General features: G+C 41.4%; 1 protein-coding gene across 2 annotated transcripts in view; it reads right to left on the minus strand.

The window, feature by feature from the left end:
- USH1C (USH1 protein network component harmonin) overlaps positions 1-18995 on the minus strand; it is a 605394-nt gene that overhangs the window by 63216 nt on the left and 523183 nt on the right. For both annotated transcript variants that reach the window (XM_069223746.1, XM_069223747.1), the window contains 2 exons: positions 15479-15520; positions 13736-13789 (listed from right to left, as the gene is read on the minus strand). In XM_069223746.1, the coding sequence (XP_069079847.1) occupies positions 13736-13789; positions 15479-15520 (96 nt within the window). The remainder of the gene's footprint in view (positions 1-13735; positions 13790-15478; positions 15521-18995) is intronic.

An 18995-nucleotide genomic window follows, 5' to 3' on the forward strand; every position in this document is an offset into this window, starting at 1 on the left:
GGCACAGTTCCGCAGGCCTGTAATAAAGCACGAATAACCCCTCTGTTGAAAAAATCAACAGCAGGTCCATCAGTTTTAGGCAACTACAGTCTAATATACCAGCTACCATACCCAGTAAAAATAATAGAAAAGTTTGTGAGTATGAAACTGTTAAATTATCTGGAAGAAAATACTCTTAGAAAAAGAATAACCCGGTTTTAGATCAGCACATGGTTTGGAATCAGCATTGATTCTAGCCATCCATGAGATACAGATGAAAGCAGACAGAATTCAAAGAGCAGTCCTGATATTGCTTGATTGGCCAGGTGAGTTTGGGCAACCATCTTATACTACTATCTAGATTAGTAAAGATAGGTGTGGGCCGAATGCTGCTGATTTGGATCAAATCCTGTCAAACAAATAGAACTTAACCAATCTCACTCCCCCACTTTTGGTCAGAATTCCAAAGAGTAGCACATGAAGTACCTCAGGGCTTGGAATTTAGCCCTATTCTCGTCAATATTTACCTACAGCCACTACTGATACGTATTCAATCCTATGGTATCAGTTTAGGAAACTATTTTGACAACACTCAGTTGATTCTCTCATCAGACAATGAGAGTTCTCTAAATTGGTTGAAAAACTATTCACTAAAATTTAATGGAGGCCAAACACATTGTTTTTGTTGCTCACCGTCCAAATCTCCATTTATACTCCTGAATAACGTCAAGCCATGGACAAACAAAGGCAACCCAGAAACATAGCAGTCAGTGTGTAATCTGGGAGTATACTTTGATAAAATGCTCTCCATGAAGACACATGTCAATAAGACAGCAGCAACATGCTTTGCATTATTCCATAATCTAGGTAAAATTGTTCAACTCCTGCTACAGCCAGCAAGAAAGATTGTCGTTCAAAGACTAGTTCTAAGTAGAATTGATTACTGCAATGTCTTGTTATTGGGAGCCCCAGATTACCTAATAAAACAACAGCACAGAGTGGAAGTTGCAGCAGCAAAATTTGCACTAAACAATCATAGGTATGAATCCTTCTCTGGAACCATGAAGGAATTTCACTGGTTTCCGGTAAAGGAAAAGATCCCTCTTAAGTCACTATGTGTTGTGTATAAAGCAATACAGAAAACAGGACCCACACCCTTACAAAGAAAATTGAAATGTTACATACCACCAAGGAACCTACACTGTTCCTCGGCCAATCTTTTCTGTATTCTGAAATTTAGAAAAATGAGATACGGAGGCAGGACCTTCTTAGTGAGGGCAGCGCAATTATGGAACAAATTGCCAGTCCCCTTGAAAGCCAGAAATGGCATTCTTCAGTTCAGGAAAGCTCTTAAAACCTTATTTTTTCGTAGATAGCTGGGCTACACTGTGGAGGGCCATATATAGACTTAACAGTTTACCTATCTTATAGTCTGCTCTAATAAGGTCAGTGTCAGGATGCCTTTGAGGTGAATGATGCACTTTACAAATGTAATAATAATAGTAATAATAATCAATAAGAGTAATCAGATTCAGGGGACACATTGAAATACACATCTCTGCCACAGGAGACAACCAAGCCTGAACCGCTAGTCCACTTGAAGAGAAGCCCAAGCAGCCCCAACAATGACCTGGCTTTCTTGATGATGGACAGCTTGAGTAACAATGGCACAATGTGTTTCCTCATTTGAAAAAAGCAACAGTGATGGGCAGAGTTATCATACTGATCCTCATATTTGATAGTTACTCTGAGGGTTTGAGCTCCAGCAGTGTGAACACATCAGTAGTTAGAAGGGGGACCAATCATTAATACTGCTGGGGTGTGAACGGCACAGTGAGAGGAATGTGGCCTGAAGTCTTACCATGTCCTTAAGTTCCTCATGTTCCTTCAGGAGGATTGGAATTGATTTGTCCGGCTCAATTAAGAAGTGGATAATATTGTATGCACAAAATGCTAATTTGTAGATATCCGTTTCAATTGTTCTGTCCACAATATATAAGCTATAGTTTATTTTATACATCATTGGCTATTGTGAGGGCAAATAATAATGGAGATATCCTACTTGTATTGGCATTGATAATTTCCCGTTAATCTTTTTTTTAGCTGTAGGACATACATAATTTGCTAACGTAAAGATTATCATATTTGGGCCTAATCTGTTTTTTGGCAGTACTTTCGACAGGTACCGCCTGTGTACCTTGCCTAATGCCTTCTCTGCATCGAGCAACAGAAAGGCCATTTTGACATTTCTGCATTCTGTAGAATTAATTAGAATTACTGTCATTCTAGTTTTGACTCTTCTCTAGCAATTCATTAGGAAGCCTGACTGAAACTGAGACACTAAGATTGTCAAGACATTTTTCAGTCGAGCCACTACAACAGAAGTAAAACAAATTTCTTCAAAATTCACCAGCACTATTGGTCTATATCCATCTTCACAGGTGAGAAGTTGTGCTATATATAAATCTACATTGAGGGTTCTCTCTGACTTAAGTAGCAAAGTTATTGTTGGTTTTAACACAGATTTTGTCTCAGGGTTTGAAATGAAGAAATAAAGAAATATCTTTGATAATGTTTTGCTGAAAGGTCTGGGTAATCTATAAAAAAGGACACGAGAAGCTATCTAGGCTTGGATATTTAATGTAGGAAATGGTTGCTCTTTGTTTTTACCACTTCTCCTGGTGTTCTTGGAGCTTACAGTTCCTCTGTTGGTTGGGGTTCAGGTGCAGAAATGTGAAATCTACCAGGTAATTCTATTGAGCAGGAAACCTAAATTATTCACAGAATATAAAGCAGCGTAATGGTTATGCAGGATACATAGGATATAAAATCCCATCCTAAACCTGTTTTCAATGTTATGTGATTTTTTGTTTATTTCTGTCAAAAGTTTTACTTGCTTTGTCCTATACAACATATTTTAGTGACATCTTTCTTATACAGCTCTTCTAGTCCCCCCTAATTTTCTATATACCACCTGGGACTCTGTAGTCCTATGTAGTTGATCTGGTGCCACAAATCCTTCTTCAAACATCTTTTTTATTACCCAGCCTTGTAAAAGTGGTTGCATGTGATATTAAATCCCCCCTCATAACTGCCGTTGCTGAGTCCTTTACTGTTTCCCATGTGACTTCATCATTGTCGATCTCTACAGTGCTCAAGAGATGTCCATATGCACTTCTTTAGTGCAGGTAATCAGAAAGCCATTTCACTGACATACAACATTGTGGTATGGGGCCTCCTAAAGATGGTGAAATCTAATAGGAGTGTAAGTTGGTGTGGTTGGGCAGTACTTGAATTTCTATGGTGGCATCAGTTGTCGACTTTCTCAAGGAGTGTGTGACAAGAACACAATCTATCCTTGTGTGAGTGTGGTGAGAATTTGAAAAATATAAGTAGTTTCTTCTGTCATGTGTAGTTCTCTCCATATTTCTAACAGATTTAGGTCCTTCAATCTCTGCTGCAGTGCAAGGAATATGGGTTGGGTATTGTAGTGTTACTGATTTATCACATTCTAGATTCAGTAGGGTGTTAAAGTCTCCTCCCACCACCTGGCATCCTCTCTTGAACTTTGCTAGTGTGGAGACATGTTTAAAAGGAGTTCCTCTAATTTCATTGGGGTCATATAAAATAAAATAGCGTGAGTATGCATTCCCATGGTACCCCATATGCCTAAAAAATGTCCCTCATTTTCTATGAATTTATCCTCTAACTTGAAAGATATGACCACTCTTATCAATGTCACTTGCCCCATGAAGTGTAGAATGGAACTGATTTGGGTACCAAAAGTTACGAAGTACAGGTATATCAGCTGGCAACAAATTGGTTGCTTGTATAATCGCTACATCAAAATTCACATATTTCAGCAAATTCAACAATTTTCTTTTCGTCTCCCGGTAAATTTTTATAGAACTTTGTCTAATAGAATCACAACCACCTGCATATTATCATTATGTCCACATTAGTGGAGGGGAGGTGAGAAAGGGGAGGATGGCTCAGGAAGATCAGCAGGCTAATGCCACGTTCGCCCACTGCTCAGGCCATGCCCCTGCATGAGCAGTATTGTGATGTGGAAGGAAGAGATGGAAATGGAATGACAGCAGTAAGATTGAGATGTATGCGGATTAATTAGCTGGCATTAGGACTTTGAGAATGTTACATATCCTATGCACATGCTATATCTGAATCATAACGAATCTTCTGTTACAGACGAGCTCACTGTTAATAGAAGCAGTCGTCAAACCTTGAAAAAAGCACCACATAGGTGAAAACCCTGTTTAGTGTTGAAAGTGATGTATTTAGTAAATAATGAAGCTGATTGCTGGTGGTGAGTGTAATGTACTTATTGAATATTTAGGGAAATTGTCTCAACCGACAGTAGTGGAAATAGATGATGAAATGGTACAGTGTTTAGAGCACAATGCTGGTTATCATGAACATGAGATAGATGGGTGTGAACACCAGTATCTTTAGAAATGCAAAAGCATTCTTCGTTATGCAATGGAAAAGAAGCAGATGTAATATAAGGAGTATCAAAAGCTATGATAGCAATACCCACATTTGTAAAGTAGCTTTTTAGGCCAGATTTACAAGGCCCTAGCGCCTCCTTGTGCCACATTAGCATATTTTTGTTTACGCTAATGTGGCTCAACAAGACAAAAATCACCACGCCATATTTACAAAGCGGCGCAATACATGCATTGATGTACCAGATTCTTGTAAATCTGGGCCTCATTTTTGTAAAAGCCAATAAATGACAATTGTGTGCCAAACTGGGTTTGATGCAAATGTGTTATAACCTTTTTCAATACAAGGTGGGACCAGGAATATTATAGAAGGCTGCATGAGTGTTCTGCACTGCTTAAATTAAAGCCGTAGTGGCAGGTAAGGCCCCCGGGACTCAGTTTCAGGACCAGCACACAATTTCTTTATCAACCTTTGAGGCAGAGCAAGAAAGCGAAACCCACAGAAGGAGAACAAGAAAGACGGAAAAGACGTGGCAAAGGGAGAAAGCAGGGATGAAAAACAACCTGCAAGAGTGAGAGAAAGGGTTAGGGAGTGTATGGCTGTGGAAGAAAGAGGCACGAGGTGAAATGAAGAATATACAGCCTTGGGTTATGGCCATCCTGACGTATGTTAGCACCAGTTTCAGGATTTTAAGAAAAGGATTTGTCACCGGCACTTATGATTTTACAGATCAAGCACTAGTCTGTACTTCAGAGATGCTTGCTACAGCAACACATATGTAACCCATCTGTTATAAAGCACAGAGTTGAGCTACAAGATTCATATACAGCAGAAAAGTGCCTGTTGTTTATCTTACAAGTTCAGGGCACCTCAATAACTCATGAAATGTATGCCCTGTCCTCATTTTACTACTTTTGATGGGTTTTAGTGCATTGGCCCTCGTTATTAGTGCGGTGGATCGGAGCTACTACATGGAACTGCTCTGCCTACTCCAAGTGGGTGGGGTTTAACATACCCAGTTTTTCCAGATGTAGTAGAGCTGGACCCAATTTTACCATGCAGTAATTCTACACTGTAAGTCATATGAGGTGTTGGCTGCAGCAGCAGCTGTGCCTTATTTCCTGTTTTTTTCCTGATGTGAGAGAAGCATCCCTGCCAGAAAATACCTTCCCCTTCCCTCCTCAGCTCTCTCCACTCATCTCCCTCACCCACCACCAAAGCCAGAAGTTTCAACATAAATTTACCAGCTGGTAAATGTATGCAGTCAACCTCATGGAATTGGGAAGTCTGTGTGGCTTTATGACTTGTATTTAGATGGTACTAGGGTCAATTCAACTCGTTAATGGGAAAATTGAATGGAGTTTTGCAAAGTCCCAACAACGTGCTACTTAGATTGAAGGGTATATTCGGTTTCTGCTACCAATTGGAGAATACCATGCAGAAAAATATGTGCATCATTAAAAGAGCTATCATACTGCTGGAGTCAGTGGCTGATAAGAATGCTATTTACATTGAAGTCACCTGCCGTTGAATCTGCCCCCACTTCACTGTGTTCTCTCTGCACTGATACTACTTTGCTCTCTTTGCCTCCATTGCGCCCTACGCTCGACCCTCCTCTAAAGGGCTCTCTGACTGTGATGCTCTGCTATTTCCCCTTCCTTTTCTGTACCAACCATACCCATAGTGATTTCACTGAGGTCTGCCACCCCTTTGGCTGGGCTTGACCCCCCCCCCTCTCTCTAGCTGATCCCTCTCCGTCTTTTATCCCACTCTACTGTCCTCTCGCCCGTTCCTGGCACAGTAGTGTGTTCTCTTGTCTTTGCCAGCTGTGCTTCATTTCCCCTGCCCCTCAACCTCCTTATGCTTGAGTTTAGTAGAGAGAAATGGGTAAAGTAAGACTTAGAACATTTGTAAGTGCTTGTTACACTTCCCCTCGTATGCTGTCTAATGTGCATCTTGTTTTCTCAGCTTATTTATTGTATTTCAATTCTAGCTTGCCCACCCCTGTCAAACTCGAATTAAACTACTCTAATATAATTTCTCTAATTATGTCACTGTAGGAAATTGGGTTACTGGTTGAGGGAGGTGAAACCCTACTCAAGCAGCAACCAAACTTCTTGTCAAAGTGAAGTCACAAGCAACCCCAAATTAACCTGTGCTTAACCCTCTGGTAGCTTGTCACAAAAACAGTCAGCCTTAACTTAGAGAGAATGTGTAAAGTATTGATGCAGCACTTCAAACAGTAATAAAGTGAAAACACAACACATGAAAAATCCCACACCACTTTAGGAAAATAGAGTAAAATTTAACAAATTATTTAAGATCAAACAACAAAAGTCCAACCAGTGGAACTGGATATATGCAATTTTAAATGTTTTAGGTGAAAATAGCGCCTAAAAGCACCATCTGTGGGTAGCTAGTTGTGGAGGACCAGGACAATGTCAGAAGTTCAGGCCAACCGTAATGAAGTGCAGGCTGGATGCAGGGACAAAGGTAGACCCACTGAACAAACTACCTTAAGTTCTGGTTGCAGAGCATTGCGAAATCCTGCTTTGAGGATGCAATGCACAACGGCTGTCCCAATGAGCTGGGGACGGCAATGCAAGGTCCTGTGTCGAGGAAGCAACACACAGTGGTGCTTCCAATGACGCTATTGACAATGCTTACAGTGGTGTCAGGTCCTACATTGTCCTCAAGGATGCAGTCAACAGAGGCTTGCAATGCAAAGTCCTGTGTTGGGGGTGCATCATTTCTGAAGAGCTGCGGGCTATGGTGCGAGGTCCTGTATCAGGGGTGCATCGCACAGCGGAGGTTATAAAGTGAAGCTGCAAGGCACAGTCAGACCCACTTCCAAGGGTTCAAGCCCGTTGTGGCAGCACTTGAGTGGCAAGACTCACAGCCAACAGAATCCATTTTCTGGGTTCAAGGTGGTAGGAGCCTTTCCTGTCCTTGAGGTTCTGATCAGGAGGCCAGCAAACTAGTGTTTGGAGTCACTTTGCTGGTCCTAGAATCATGGAAGGCCTGAGACTTCCTAAATGGGTGGCACAATAAGTGCTGCAGGCCCACAAGTAGCATTTAATTGACAGGACCTAGGCACATGTAGTACCACTTACTAGTGTACCAGGTCTTTAGGGAATGACCACATGCACTTTAATACTAGTTAGCAGTGGTAAAGTGCATAAAGCCCTAAGGCCAACAAAAAGGAGATCAGCAAAAATGGAGAAGTAAAGCAAATTGTTTGGGGAAAGATCACACTAAGGCTGATAGGCATAACAATCATGAACATTATTCATTTCAAAAAGAGGAATGTATATTTTGCTGTAAATATATCCTTGTGTGAAATTCTCTATCACAGGTTTTGGTACTTTTTTCTAAAGATTTCTTTTTTAAGCCATTTTCTGCACATTCCTACTGGGCTAAATAAGTGTGTTTGTGAATGGTTGTAGGAAAATGGCTCCCTGTTGCAGTTACCCCCCACATTTTGCCTGATATTGATGCTGACTTGAATGAGGAGTATGCTGGGACCCTGCTAACCAGGCCCCAGCACTAGTGTTCTTTCACTAAAAAGTACCATTGTTTCCACAATTGGCACACCTCTGGCACACAGATAAGTCCCTTGTAAAAGGTGCCAGTGGTACCAAGGACCTTGTGACCAGGGACAGTCCCTAAGGGCTGCAGCATGTGTTGTGCCACCCTAAGGGACCCCTCACCTAACACATGCACACTGCCATTGCAGATTGTTTGTGATGGCAGGGAGAAAAAGGCAAAGTTGACATGGCATCCCCCTCACGATGCAATGCACACAAAATACTGCCTGTGGCATAGGTAAGTCACCCCTCGAGCAGGCCTTACAGCCCTAAGACAGGGTGAACTATACCACAGGTGAGGGCATAGCTGCATGAGCAATAAGCCCCTACTAAGTCCATTCTTAGACATTGTAAGTACACTATGGCCATATTAAGTATATGGTCTGGGAGTTTGTCAAAACGAACTCCATAGCTCCATAATGGCTACACTGAATACTGGGAAGTTTGGTATCAAACTTCTCAGAATAATAAACCCACACTGATGCCAGTGCTGGATTTATTTAAAAAAAATGCACACAGAGGGCATCTTAGAGATGCCCCCTGTATTTTACCCAATCCTTCAGTGCAGGACTGACTGGTCGGACAGCCTGCCACAGAGACAAGTTTCTGACCCCCTGGGGTGATAGCCTTTGTGCTCTCTGAGGCCAGAAACAAAGCCTGCACTGGTGGTGGTGCTCAACACCCCCCCCCCTGCATGAACTGTAACACCTAGCAGTGAGCCTCAAAGGCTCAGGCTTCATGTTACAATGCCCCAGGGCACTCCAGCTAATGGAGATACCCTCCCCCTGGACACAGCCCCGACTTTTTGCAGCAAGTCCAGAGGAGATAATGAGAAAAACAAGGAAGAGTGACCCTCCAGTCAGGACAGCCCCTAAGGTACCCTGAGCTGAGGTGACCGCTGCCTTTAGAAATCCTCCATCTTGATTTTGGAGGATTCCCCCAATAGGAATAGGGCTGTGCCCCCCTCCCCTCAGGGAGGAGGCACAAGGAGGGTGTAGCCACCTTCAAGGACAGTAGCCATTGGCTACTGCCCCCAGACCTAAACACCCCCCTAAATTCAGTATTTAGGGGCGACCCTCAACTCAGGAAATCAGATTCCTGCAAACTACAACAAGAAGAAGGATTGCTGACCTGAAAGCCCCGCAGAGACGATGGAAACAACAACTGACTTGGTTCCAGCCCTACCGGCCTGGCTCCAGGCTCGAATAACTTGCACAGAGACGCATCCTATGGGGACCAGTGACCTCTGAGGACTCAGAGGACTGTCCTGAACCCAAAGGACCAAGAAACTCCTGAGAACAGCAGCACTGCTCAAAAGCTGCAACAACTTTGCAACTTTAAACAACTTTTAAAGAACTCTCTCTTCCCAGCGGAAGCGTGAGACTTTTCACTCTGCACCCGACGCCCCCGGCTTGAGTTCGGAGAGAACTAACACTGCAGAGAGGACTCCCAGGTGACTACAACGACATGAGTACCCTGAGTGAACCCCCCTGCACCCACACAGCTACGCCTGCAGAGAGGATCCAGAGGCTCGACCCGACGCCTGGACCAAGCACTGCACCCCGCAGCCCCCAGGACCAAGAGGAACCCCCTCACCAGTGCAGGAGTGACCAGCAGGCGGCCCTCTTCCTAGCCCAGTAGGTGGCTGGCCCAAGAAGCCCCCTCAGTGCCCTGCCTGCATCGCCTAAGTGACCCCTGGATCCCTCCATTGCTTTCAATAGCAAACTCGACACCTACTTTGCACACTGCACCCGGCCGCCCCTCTGCCGCTGAGGGTGTGTTTTGTGTGCCTGTTAGTGTCCCCTCCAGTGCTCTACAAAAATAACCCTGGTCTGCTCCCCGAGGATTCAGGTACTTACATGCCAGCCGACCGGAACAGGAGCACCCCTGTTCTCCATAGGCGCCTATGTGTTTGGGGCCCTCCTTTGACCTCTGCACCTGACCAGCCCTGTGTTTCTGGTGCGGTGACTTTGGGGTTGCCTTGAACCCCCAACGGTGGGCTGCCTATGCACAAGAGACTGACTGTTTAAGTGCTTTACTTCCTGAGATACCTAACCAAACTTACCTCCCCCAGGAACTGTTGATTTTTACAGTGTTCACTTTTAAAATAGCTTATTGCCATTTTAATTAAAGCTATGTGTACTACTGTTTTAAATCAAAGTTCTATACTTACCTGTGTGAAGTACCTTGCATTTTATGTACTTACCTCAAATCTTGAATCTTGTGGTTCTAAAATAAATTAAGAAAATATATTTTTCTATATAAAAACTATTGGCCTGGAGCTAAGTCTTTGAGTGTGTGTTCCTCATTTATTGCCTGTGTGTGTAGAACAAATGCTTAACACTACCCTCTGATAAGCCTACTGCTTGACCACACTACCACAAAATAGAGCATTAGTATTGTCTAATTTTGTCACTATCAACCTCTAAGGGGAACCCTTGGACTCTGTGCACACTATTTCTCACTTACAGAGCCAACTTCCTACAATGGTGATGTTGAATTTGACCCTCCATCTCATGCAAGCAACCTCGTCAGTAGTATGAACATCTCACATTTTTCAAGCAGGCCTCCATCGCATTGGCTTCTGGTACCAGCATCCAAATTGCAGTAAGGCCATGAAGGACAGGCGAAAGGTTTGCCATGTTTAATCTGATCATTGTACTGCTTTTGAGCTAGGTTTTTGCACTAAAAATACTTATTCATACATGTATATGTACCTCACTTAACACCACATAACTACCAGGAAAGCATGTAATGAATATGTTTTGCTTTGTGAGATGAAACGCTAAAATGCAAAATATCTAAAGCTCTTCTGCCTGAAGATTTCCTTCACATGACAACCATTCTCCTCCATCAGTACAAATTATTTAATCAAAAATGTCTACACTAGATATTACTTAAGGCTCATTCTTATTGGCCATAAGTGTGATAAAACACCAGACTGACATGAGAACAAAGTATCCCTCTCAATGTGTGCACCGAGTCCGAGCTGATTCCTTGGCATGTTGTATGTAATCTACAATTTGGGGAACATCAGACAAAAAGGACCAAAACAGTACCATCACTGGATGAGGGAGCTGACTGAGTGAGGTGATAGCACTGGGCAACACAAATATAACCTTGAAGCTGGTTATACTATCATCCAGTTTCAAACAAGCCTTGGAAAAGATAAGTTGTATTTGCTACAAAGCATTAGAAAATAAACTGTCAATAAAGATGTTTTTCTTACATTGGTCTCTGCATCAAAGCAAATCAATTTAGCCAGCAGATGATCCTCCATTGAGAAAGAATCTTCCATCATTACTCATAATCAAAATTCCATAAAGGCATCTTATAATCGTAGTATCAGAAGACCTATATTGAAAAATCTTTCTATCACAACTTGGTGACAAAAACCTACAGTTGACAAAGAATTTGTGTTGCAGATAACAGCAGTACTGTCACATATGCACTAGCAAATTAATATTTCAGATTTTAGTTGTAATCCTAGATTGCAGATTGGATGCATACACTGTGTATTATTGTTTTTTTTGCCAAAAGCTGCTGTACATTACATAATACTGTACTTTTTTAGTGTTACTTCTTTCCAATCATATGAAGAACTGCAAGTTAAACCGTAAAGCCTGAGGACCCAGCAGCAGGATCTGTGAACATTGGGAATGAAACAGTGGCAATTCACAATAATTAAGGATAGTGGTTATGGGAAATAAGACATGGACACTTGATATTGAGGTTGTAGAAGCTTTTTCTTAATATACAACTTTGGGTTACAAATTATGTTTGAATGTTTTTATAGTGAATATAGTTGTTAACTGATGAATTAATATTGTTGCACTTAAAACAAATCTATTTATAGGTATAGAAGTGTAGTTATTATTGTTGTTTAGTTATGCCACGTTTTTGTAGCCACATAATTTTTTTAAGATGGAAGCTGTTCTTGGTGTTCAGTTCATCTTGCTCCTACTCATTACCCCTCTCAATCAATGTCCCCCTGCATGTCTACTCTCCCGGCAGTCTTCACAGAACACAAGACACTGTGATGCAATTAATTACTTTCCTTAGAGAGTGAGTATTGTGAATGAAACTTTTTTCTTGTACCTAAATTATCATTCTGAAGGACACTTTCGCTGGAAGTTCTACTCCAGTAGCAAACACTAGTCTGTGATTCTTTGTTTGTAAATGTTTCACATTGTGTTGTGCTCATCTCAATTATGCTGTTGCTGTGGAAGCTAACAAAGGATTTCCTCTGCCTTACAAATGGGTTAATGCTTTAATAGTTTTGATGATGCTCAAGATTCAGATTCAATATGTGTTATAGCTAGTTCTGCCATGCTGAATTTCTAGTGTTGCCTAGAAGGAGTTGAAAGGATGCTGACACGCTGGTGTACCCAAAACACAGGGGAGATGAGGGTAATAAGTTAGGAACAGGACTTAACCCTCAGAGAAGAAACATGGTGCAAATTGGGGGTCAGTATTCCCGCAGAAAGGACTGACCCACACCAAAGAAGCATCACAGTCTGGGAGCAATGGGTCACACGAAGGATAATTCAACGAGGTCACCATGATTCCTACAGCTTTACTTGTGCTTGATTATTTGTTAGAAAACAAGGGACAGATGGGCCAAACTACTGTATGTAAAAGGATTGGGCGATATACAAGGAAGTAACATAGCTATGTTAACAAGCATGTGAAAAAGAGGTGTGTTTTATGTCTCTGAAAAGGGTCTGATTTAGAGTTTGGTAGACAAAGTATTCTTTTGTAAATGTGGTGGAGTACACTGCCTGCCAAACTGATGGTCTACCTGCCTCATTTAGAGTTGGCTCGTCATCAGTACTCCATTGGAACCACTGGGGGCTCAACGAACCGACAGAGAGGGGGATGTTGGAGAAAGGAGATTGCTCCATTTGCCAAAATAAAGTACACAGTGTAAATATTTTTTTCTGTTTGTCACCAGGAAGAACCTGGCGGTAAGAGACAGGAAAAAAACTAGAGTGACCCCTCAACTCCGTGGGAGAAAACTTCTAGGGCGTGGGAGTCATTAGTTTCATGTTTGTCAAAATCAAACTGTCACTCTGGGAGTTTGTTTTTGAAAAATATAAAACTTTTGAAAAGTTTGCCTGATCGCAATCATGATTTAGGCTACCATTTGTAAAAAAAAATCATACACTGAGAGGAACTGCCATAAGGCAGACGAACAGCAAAGTTTAACATTTCTAGTCTCAGTACTCCACTGCTCTCCAGCTAGCTACATACACCCATTCATGCATACTTCCAACCTCTCACAACACCACAGGTCTACTACAATCAGGAAATCATTTACTGCATATGTTTGAGTTATAGGATGAAACACATTTACTTAACAACTATTCTCCTCTATCCAGGCAAATGATTTAATTTATAATAGCTAAGCGACGTATTACAGAAGGCTTTCTTCATTGATATAAATGTCAATATACCGAGTTGTCCACTGGGTCGGCAAACAACTAAAAAATTGTCGGGCAGGATGTCCTTCATGTCAACGGAGTAAAGCTCTCCATCGCCAAGACGGACATTAAAGGGTTCGCAAAAGAATACATCAGTTCCAACTGCCATATATAGATTCCGACTTTGAGAGGGAAACAGTATGGTTCATACACAATGTTACAGTCATAAACAAATACAAAGTAAAAGCACATGATTGGAGCCAATTAAAGAAACATATTTACCTTTTTGATTCGTAACAGTCGGACATCCTTTCCTGAGATCTGGTCATGAGTAAACTAAATGAGGACCGAACAAATATTAAAAAAAAGAAGAAACAAATGATCAAAACACTTGCATGGTTACCATAACCAGATTACAGAATAATCACAAGAAATAGAACATCCTCTGTATCTCAAGAACATCTAATTAATAAGTCAATATTTTCTATAAGCCTCAACGAGCTCTGTATGAAGGAATTTTTTATGTTCATTATTTTTGGCATGATGAGTGGTTATGTAAAATTAGCACTTTGTATCTTTATACCACAACTACTAAAAACCAGGAACGTTAGACGTCGTATATGAAGTATGAAGGCAAATTGTTTTAAATTACAACTTTTAGTCGCGCTCCAAGCATTTCAAATCAGGGCAATGATTGTGTCTCGAGCTGTTCTTAGTTCAGCTTCTCTCATTTTCAGTAACATTGAAATAGTTAAGAAGCATTTGGAAGTGTACTTTATGCCAGATAGTAGTTGTAATCTCCATTTCTGCCCATGAGACCCCAGAGAATCTCAGTTTTGGTATCACACGAGCCTCTGGTCCCCAGGGAGGTGAGCAGAAAAGGGAAAGGCAGACATTGATTGGCACATGTGTCCACAGTTTGCAACTCTAACTGCTATACCAGACTGTTACAATGGGTAGACAAATGGTGGTTTGAAAGCATTCTGGTTGTTTGCCACCACTCTATATTTAAAGTCGGCATACAGTGAATGATGCCACAATACATCTGAACCCCCCCATGCTGACAACATCAAACAAGCCGCATTCTAGAATATTTATTGTTGGTGATTGTTAGCAATGCAGGACAGGGTAAAGAAACTGTTTTCATGGACAGGCTGACCCTAGAGCTGATCTAAGTGATATTTTTCAGGGCCTGGCACAAAAGCAAACTTTGCTCAGTACTTTCATGATTTATGTAAAGAGTGTGAATAACCCTAAATAATTATTTGCTGGAGGTCTTTATACTGCCTCTGGTTGTAAAACAATTTTTGAAACCGACAACAATGAGACAAGTGGACTCTTGAGTTTAAGCATCCCAACCATAAATAATGCTTCAACCTCAAATGGATGAAAAAAATATTGCCAGCGAGTGTGCCACATTAATTGACGTTTTGTCACATGATTTAGATAACCATGTATCATACAGCCTTGTTGCCTAATCCTAGCGGCCCTTACAATGGTAAAGCTCTGCAGGGTGGTTTGGGGGCTGGCATTATGATGGTGAAACTCGTATTTCAAAAGGGACCATACAATAATTTCTCTTTGAAATCAGGGTGTTTACACTATGGTATTTTGCTAAATAAACCCAACTAAACACAAAACACCTGGTAAAATACCCTAAAATGTTTTTCAGTTTTAGTTTCACATAAAAAACAGGCGCTGCACATAAAGAACCGTTCAGCAGAGTGGGAGCTGATGGTATGAGCATAGTTATCATCTATTTGGCTACCTTATTATATAAGAAGCTCATTCAAATTTGACCGGCAATTGCAATTAATGGGGATCATCTCAAGTGTACCGGCAACTTCGTTTTTATTTTTAAAAATATCTTCCAAGAAACGCACTACTCTTTCATGCTTCAATATTAGATACACGACAATACCAACCACAATGCGGTACTCACTTAAGATTAAATAAAATCGCACCCGTGACAAAAAATATACAAAACATGCATGCAACTCCAAACTCTTTCACTCGGTCACCTACCATGCTATAAGGATCAAAATCTTCCACATATTTCTGAAAGCCCTGTAAAGAAATAGACGGCGTTTAATAATGTTTATTTTACAGTTACAGATGCAGTAATAATTAAGAAGCGAGATGGACAAACATGGAGAGAGGAAGGCAGACAGACAGACAAGCAGGCAGGGTGTGTGCATCCTTTATTCAGATCAGAGGAACTTCTCAGATGAATTCTGAGGCGCTGCTATGGACAGATGGTCTTTGTGCTACACCCTGGCCAACTTACGATGCCAAAGGAAACTCAATTAAACTGAATAGCTTTACATTCTTCGTTTCCAGCTGATCCCGATGCTTAAAAGGCTACCTGTCTCAGACTGCAGTCGGGTAGTCATTCTGAGGCACTGATGATAGGTACTCGATCTCCAAGAAACAAGAGTAATTTGTCAATCTTAAAAAGTCAAAGAACTGAACAGAAGAGATGTTCAGAAGTTGTCAAATGTTGGCCAGCCGTCATACTTTCTAGTCAGTGATCCTTTTATCAAAGAGAAAAATGATTATACAAGGAAGTTGTCCTGAGATTATATTTAAAACCTGCTTTATAACCACCCAGATATCACCTGCTTGCCAGATTTCTTGCCCTCACTATTTACATTAGAATAACAGTAGTCATGGATGTTGTAAGTTTCTTAGTAAAGGGGATATCTTTCTAAAAGGCAATGTTTCCAGGTGGGCTAAGCCAAGTCTGGGAACCGTACTCCAAAAACATTGCTAGGGACAGCGACATCCAGTGAACATCCAGTGATTATATATTACACCAGTATTAGGCAGATAAGAGAAAGATTTGTTCCAATCATTCTGCACCAAAGAATCACAAACTATAACAAAAGAGCACTGTTGCTCAACTGGGTACATGGGCCTGTGCAAAGTGGAGGGGGATCCATGTCAGTACTATCATCTTTCTTATTTTCTATCTATGCAGTTACAGAACTAAACTATCTGACAATGAAAAATCTAAGTTCTATGTACCTAGAATAATTCCAAACTTTAGACCAAGCGGCTATCTAATAAATATTACCATGATGATTGAACATCTCTTCAACAGATGTTTCTGGGTTTACAGAGGAAATTGGTTCCAAACGAAAGGTGATAATGTTAAGGTGATCATGTTTGGACTAAATGACTTTGAAACCTATTCACACCACCAAAATTCCACATATTGTGAATATAAACCATTTTTTCAGATAATCAGCTAGCAGTCTGGGCACCAGAATTAAGTGGAACATTCAATTTGACAATGAATACAGTTTTCATGATAGACAATTGTAAAGAATATATATTCTTCCTGATTATGACACATTTTTTATTAATTAGTTTATGAACCGTACATTATGGATTAAGAATTTCTGTGAAATGATAAGGCAATAGGAAGAAGGAAGTATGCTTTTTCTGTTTAGGCCTTGGAAAAAGCTGAAACAAGCCAATGGGTCTGTTAGAATCTGGGTTTCTGGTTGGCAGAGGTATGCACCCTTTCCAAGCAGGAATCACAATCCTATTCAGGGTAAGTCAGATACACACTATAAATTAACCTATGCTCACTCTCTGGTAGCTTGGCACAGAGCAGGCTTAACTTAGGAGGCAATGTGTAAAATATTTGTGCAACAATTATGACTGTAAAACAGTGAAAACCTCACACAAAAAGGTACCACATATGTTTAACAAATAGAGCTTAATTTAATGAACAAACCAAGACAACATTGACAACAATCCAATAAGCAGAAGTTGAGATATGCATTGTTAAACAATATCTGCAGATACAGTGCTTAGAAACAAAAAAGCACCAACTGTGGCTATTTGGTCGCGCTTGACCGGGTCAAATCTGAAAGCATAGGCTGACCGCGATGGAGCGCGGATCAGATACAGGTACCAGCCTTGGCCTGCTGAATTCAGTACCTTGGTTAGGGTATGTGTCAAGGGAGGATGCGAGGAGTAATGCATTGTCACCGATCCTGGAGATGTAGGCGATGCATCAGTTCTGAACTGCACAATTAGGAATGCTTTGCTGATGAACTCGTCAGGCATAGGTGATGTGTCATTGTTGAGCCATGCAGCCGGTAATGTGGTGTCTCCTGAAGTGGCAATGTATTGGCATTGTAGGAGATGCATAGTTTCCAACCAGAGCAATGACGGTGATGCATAGGTTTTTGTAGGTGCAGCATCTCATACCCACTGCCAAGGGCCCAGAACTGGATTGGCACCACTTGGCAGGGGAAGACTTGCAGTAAGCAAAGTCCAGGTGCCATTGCAGCTTGTTTTGGGAGAGGGGTCTTTGAAGTGCACCAAGTTCCTCCCTGGCTCCAGACTCACTAAAGGGGGTTAAGCAGTCCTTTGTGTGGGAGCAGGACATTGTCTATTCAGGTGTAAGTGTCAGCTCCTCCCTCCCATCCTTCCTTTAACATGGAGATGGCCACTCTCCATGTCAGTCACACCTACCCTTCCTTTGTGTGAGGTTGTCTATAGGGAATGTAGAAAACTAGCTGTCCCCCTAGCACAGACGTGTATTGGAGAAAGGCTGCAGGTGCACACAGCCAAGAGCACGAAAAAGCCAACTTTCTAAAAGTGATATTTTCAAAATTGTAATAGTAAATCAGACTTTACCATTAAAGAGGACTTATTAGTACAATTCCATAGGTACCAACCATGGCACGTCTTCTCCTTCTCAATCATGAATTACACTTTATTGACTGTAATAAGGAATTCCCAATGTTAACCTATGAGAGGGGTAGGAATCACAGTAGTGAAAAACAAATTTGGGAGTTTCTCAGTACAGTGACATGTAAAACTTAAAAGTCCTGTCTTTTAATTACATAGCACCCTGCCCTCTGGGCTACCTAAGGCTTATTTTAGGGGTGGCTTATATGTAATAAAAGGGAAGGTTAAGGCTTCACAAAGGATTTTAGATTCCAGGTCCACATGGCAGTCAAACTGCACACACAGGCTCTACAGTAGCAGGCCTGAGACATGTTTAAAGGCCTTCTTAAGTGGGTGGCACAATCTGTGCTGCAGGTCCATTAGTAGCATTTCATTTACAGACCCTGGCACATGGACTGCACTTTACTAGGGACTTATAAGTACACTATATATGCCAACTGTGAATATACCAATATTACCATGTTTTAGGGATGTAAGCGGACACACTTTAGCACTGGTTAGAATTCGTAAAGTTCCCAGAGTCCGAACGTCAACACAAGCAGATCAGCAAATGTGAGGAAAAGCATGCAAAATGTTTGTGGGAAGATCACCCTAAGGCTGGCAGGTCTAACAGGGTCCAGCTCCATTACTGCAATAAACTTGCTGCACTGCCCAATGTCCCCTGAATGCCAGGTCTTTCTTGCAGGAGCAGTGATATATTTGTTTTCCTATATGAAATAACCCAGTAGACAACAAATGCAACTTCACCACCAAAACATCCAGCTTAAATGAATATTGCATCCTATACAGTGGTAGTACCATGTTCCGGTGACAGAATGTTACCAAATAAAAC

The sequence above is a fragment of the Pleurodeles waltl genome, chromosome 3_1 (genome assembly GCF_031143425.1).
Source record: "Pleurodeles waltl isolate 20211129_DDA chromosome 3_1, aPleWal1.hap1.20221129, whole genome shotgun sequence".
Taxonomy (NCBI): Eukaryota; Metazoa; Chordata; class Amphibia; order Caudata; family Salamandridae; genus Pleurodeles; species Pleurodeles waltl.